This window comes from Galeopterus variegatus, unplaced genomic scaffold, assembly GCF_000696425.1.
Source record: "Galeopterus variegatus unplaced genomic scaffold, G_variegatus-3.0.2 Scaffold6152, whole genome shotgun sequence".
NCBI classification, from domain to species: domain Eukaryota; kingdom Metazoa; phylum Chordata; class Mammalia; order Dermoptera; family Cynocephalidae; genus Galeopterus; species Galeopterus variegatus.
This window is the reverse complement of record NW_007732263.1, coordinates 10,812-15,437: the sequence shown is the minus strand read 5'-3', so window position 1 is coordinate 15,437 and position 4,626 is coordinate 10,812. Positions and strand designations below refer to the sequence as shown.

At 55.2% G+C, this 4,626-nt stretch overlaps 1 protein-coding gene across 1 annotated transcript in view; it reads right to left on the bottom strand.

The window, feature by feature from the left end:
- Positions 1 to 4,625, bottom strand: part of LGR6 (leucine-rich repeat containing G protein-coupled receptor 6) — a gene marked incomplete at both ends in the record, with an annotated part of 125,197 nt that extends 120,572 nt beyond the window's left edge. The window contains one exon of the mRNA XM_008590488.1: positions 4,480 to 4,625. Within this exon, the coding sequence (XP_008588710.1) occupies positions 4,480 to 4,625 (146 nt within the window). The remainder of the gene's footprint in view (positions 1 to 4,479) is intronic.
- Between the last annotated feature and the right edge of the window lies 1 nt (position 4,626).

Below are 4,626 nucleotides of genomic sequence, written 5' to 3'. Positions count from 1 at the left end.
CCCCTCCCATGAAGCTCTAAGACTGTACCAGGCAGGAAAGAACTAAAGCTACGCTGTTTCCAATACAGCTCATCCCATGTCCTTGCCAGCCACTCTTTCCCCTCTCTCAGCCCCACATACACACACGCCCATCCCACACCTTCACAAGACAGTGCTGCTCCTCTCCTTCCAATGCTAGCTCCCAGACTTCCTCCTCCAGGAAGACTTCCATGACTAATTCTTCTTGGCCCTGGTCACCCTAACAACAACACTGGCTAGCATTTATTGAGCTCTTCCCATGGGCCAGCCACCATGCCAAACCCTTTACAAGCCTTAGCTTAGTGAATCCACAAATCAACCCTATGAGATAGGTATTAGCTCCATTTACAGATGAGGAAACTGAGTCACAGAGGGGCCAATCAACTGGCCAGGTTCACACAACTAGTAAGTGATGACATGAAACCTGCCCTGTCCTGGCCGGTGCCCACGCTGCTAACCCCTCTGCTCTCTCCCTCCAGCACCCTGCCTCCTTCTTCTTGGTCATAGACATCCCCAGGCAGCGATGGGGCCAATCAACTGGCCAGGTTCACACAACTAGTAAGTGATGACATGAAACCTGCCCTGTCGTGGCCGGTGCCCACGCTGCTAACCCCTCTGCTCTCTCCCTCCAGCACCCTGCCTCCTTCTTCTTGGTCATAGACATCCCCAGGCAGCGATGAGGAGGTTTCAGTCACCCTGAATCTACACACACACCCTCATCCCGTCTGACCTTTCCAAGTCCAGTGGTGATCACAGGCAGTCTTAAAGGGAGTGGGCTCCCAAGAAAGCAATAAGAAGTCTGACACAGGGCTTGTGTGGAGGGGTGGCCTGTCCCTGAGCCCTGGTGGCAGTGGGTGATGGAAATGGGTGCTTAGAGTGACTAGCTGCCCAGAACACTTTTTCTCACACCATCTATTTCCCAATACTGCTCAGCTTTGGGGGTGAAAGAAGGGACTCAGATAGAGGATCATGCTACCTGGAATAAAATTAATCATAATAATAATAAAGAAGGGACCCAGAGTAACCACCCAGACTCTCCTGCTGAGGGGCAACTCTGGGTATTGTTTGCCTGACAAGTCTTTGCTCTCTGTGTATTCCCATCTCCTTGTCATATGCGTAAGTGACGGAACAGAGCAAGACACACTGTGCCTTCCCATCACCATCAGATGGCAATGCCCCAGAGCCAGGGACTCCCTCCCCACTAGGTCCATTCCCAGAACAGACCCTGCCCAAGGAGAATGTCCAGCCCCACTGAGTCTCAACGGGCCTCCCTGAGACTATGGTTTGGGAGGAGACTTTTTACAAAAGAGAGACACTAGAACGATTGTGAGTATTCGAAGCCTGTTTTCCTGACCATGATCAAACAGAGCTGGCATTGGGCCTCAAAGCCATTAGAGTTTCTGGACTTGAGCGTCAAGGCAAAGGATACCAGTTAGATATAAAGAAGACTTTCTGGGCTTCCCTAGACCCCAGATGGAGGGAGGTGGAGGCATCTACATCATAAAAGGTATCAGCTAGAAAGAGGGAATTGCACCGCCTGGGGTGGGGGAGCAGATGTAAAGTAATTTTTATTGGAGTGGGGTCAAGGAACACAGAAGAAGACCCGTAGGTACCTTCTGGAGCCCGTAGTTCCTTGCCGCCTCCTGTGGGTCCATCGATGGCTCCTTCTAAGGATCTTCAAGTACTCTCTGGCCTGCCACTTCCTGCACGTCCAAATCCTTTAATCTTACTTTTTCTTCTCAACCCTGTGCCAGGAAGATCTAAGTACACCCCCAATCCCCAGTCCCCAGTGTTCACCAACTGGTGGGATCCCAAGCCCCCAAAACCAGCCAAACGTTGATCAGGAGCAGAGCCCTGCGGGAGACTCCCCAGCACACACCTCTCTTCCTCCTGCCACAAGCCATCCCTTGAGTTCTGCAGTCACCCACTGAGCTCGATCTCCCCGCTGTGTGGTAGCTTACCTCCACCTCCATGGAGTGCCCAACAGGAGGCATGACAATAATAGGTACCATTTCTGTGTCACCCCCTGCACGTTGGGCACTTTGCTGGGCACTTTATATGGTCATATTATCTCATTTAATCCACCCCACTTCCTTCTTTCCATGTAAACATGAATGACCTGAGGCTTAGAGGTGTCCAGTGACTCTCAGTAGGTGGCAGAGCTAGGAAGGAACCAAGGTTTGGGTGGCCCAGAGAGGAACTGCTGGCTACATTATCAGATGCCAATCCACACCATCCTCAGCAAGAGCTGCGCTACAAGGGGGCAAGACCAGGCTGGACATTTCCTAACATTGCTGAGAAAAGAAAGGAGCCCCAAGACCTCCCTGTCCTGGCTCTTCTCAATGACAACACTCACCCCCACCTCCAGACGCCTTTGTGGCTGGCCTGCTTTCCTGAGAGGACAAAGAAGGAAGCCTTCTGCTCTAAGCCTCCCTCAGGACAACTGCCCCCAGCAGAAATTCCTTCAGGCACCACTCAGGTGGGATCCCTCCACAGCCCAAGACAGAGAACACAGTCCTCTCCCACCTCTCTCCAATATTCCAAACCCTGCTGCTAAATTCCCCACATTGCCACAGGACCCATACTCCGTCTCCTCCCCTCTCCCACTCCAGTAGCATGGTGCATGGTCTGAGTCTTGGGAGAGAGGGGCTTTCTCAATACCCAGGGAGACACAGGACCAGCTCAGAAAATCCCACCTCCACTCAACCCACACGTGGAATTCACAGCTCCGAGGGAATTGTGACAAGATAGTGGGAAAAATCCATCAGCATGAACGGTGGGACACTTGGGTTCCGAAGGTGGCACTGTACCTTCTTCCCCAAGTCCTTCTAGACTAGGAAGATCTAGGAAGACTTAGATGCTGGGAAAGGAGGCTGGACCAATCCACCTCTGGAAGGCCCTATGTCCTCTGTGCCTTAAATCCAGGCAGGGGACCTTCCTTGTGCTCCCCCAAATAAAAGCTCTGTAGAAGTCATTTCCAAACTCTATTTAGCCACACAACCCTGTTTTCTGAAGCCAGGTCATATGCCCTCACTATATAAACTGCTAAAAGTGGGGCTGCTGTGGGTGTAGCAGGGGAGGGGACAGAGCCCCCTGCTCTGCCAGCTGCTGCGGCGCCTCACAGCTCTGCAGGGCTCTGCACGGGGTTTTGCTTTGTATTCCTGTGTTTGCCTCTGCCGTCACCCCCTGCACTGCGAAGCACTCAAGTCCCTCTGGAATATGGACACTATTTTTTCCTTCTCACTCCTTTCCCTGGCCCACAGCCTGTGCCTTTTGGAGTGGAGGAGAACATCTCAACTGGGGACACAGAGATTGGGAGGGGAGCCCCATGAAGAGCTGCAATTCAGGACCCTCCACACCCCACCAGGACAGTGCCAACACTGCCCCATTTAGTTCAACAAACTCTTACTGGGCTCCAATAATGAATAGTCCACACCCTCTTCCTCAGTGCTCCCAAGTCCTGGAACCCCAAAGTCATGTGGGGCCTCTCTCAGGCCAGCAGGAGCTCTGGGATCCTACCCTTGAGCAGATATCCCCAGACTTTCCCACCTGCTCTGCCTCCTCTGAGAAGAGGTGATGGCACCTGGGCAGGGCAAAGCTTGAGGAGGTGTTCTCTCCCCAGAGCGGGGGTGGGGGGTCTGCCCAGGTGGTGAGCAGCCAGAAGCAGCCCCCACCCCACTCCCTGTCTGCAGGCTCTGAGGAGAAGCTCCTCTAAGCTGTCAGGACAGCTGCCCCAGTAGGGTCCCCTTCACACACCATCTCACCCCAACTCAGACTCTAAAAATGGTTTTCTGGTTTGCAGCCTCGGTGCCTGCCCACAAATTAGTGTTTCCAACACAGCCTCTCGGGACAGGACTTGAGGGAGGCCCCTCTGGGAGCCAGGAGGCCTCCTCGAAGGGAGATGGTGCTGGCAGAGTCCCCTTCTGAGGAGACGAGTGGGGAAGGCCCCTGTTCCAGTTTCTGGGACCCCCCACCGAGGCCACCCAGCCTCAGGATGACAGCTCTGCTCTCTGTGCCATGGCAGAGAAACAGACATCATTTCCAGATCACTGGGGCACACTCCCCTCACCTCCACCACCAGTTCGGTCAGCTCTGCCTTCCTCCACTGTCCTGAGCACTGCCATGCTGGAGAAGAAGAGGCAGCCAAGCCCGTGTCCCTCTTGCTCAGGGTCCAGAACCACCTTGCCAAGCCTGGACACCCACAGTGAACCCACAAGCACAGAGGCCAGCTGGGAAACCAAGTAAGGGAAGCGGAGGCTCAGGGCTTGCCTGATCTTTAGCCTCGGACTCTTCTCCCCTCCCCAGTCCCGCAGCAGTCACCTTGGAAGGGGAAGAGCTTTCCTCCGGATGCCCATGCCCCAGGGGACGGGCGGGCAGGTGCCTTAGACTGAGGGCTGGACAGGACGCCCGCTAGCAGCCAGCAGCGGCGGGAAGGGAAGGGACGTGCGGGCGCATACTCACAGGTAAGCCGTCAGGGGGTCCAGGTCCCCTGGCACGGCGGAGAGCCCGAGCTCAGAGCAGTCGGCCGACAGCATGATGCCGTCCTCCTGGCAGTGGCAGGGGGCCGGGCAGGCGGCGGGCGCCGGGCCGGGCCGGGGGGCGCCGGGG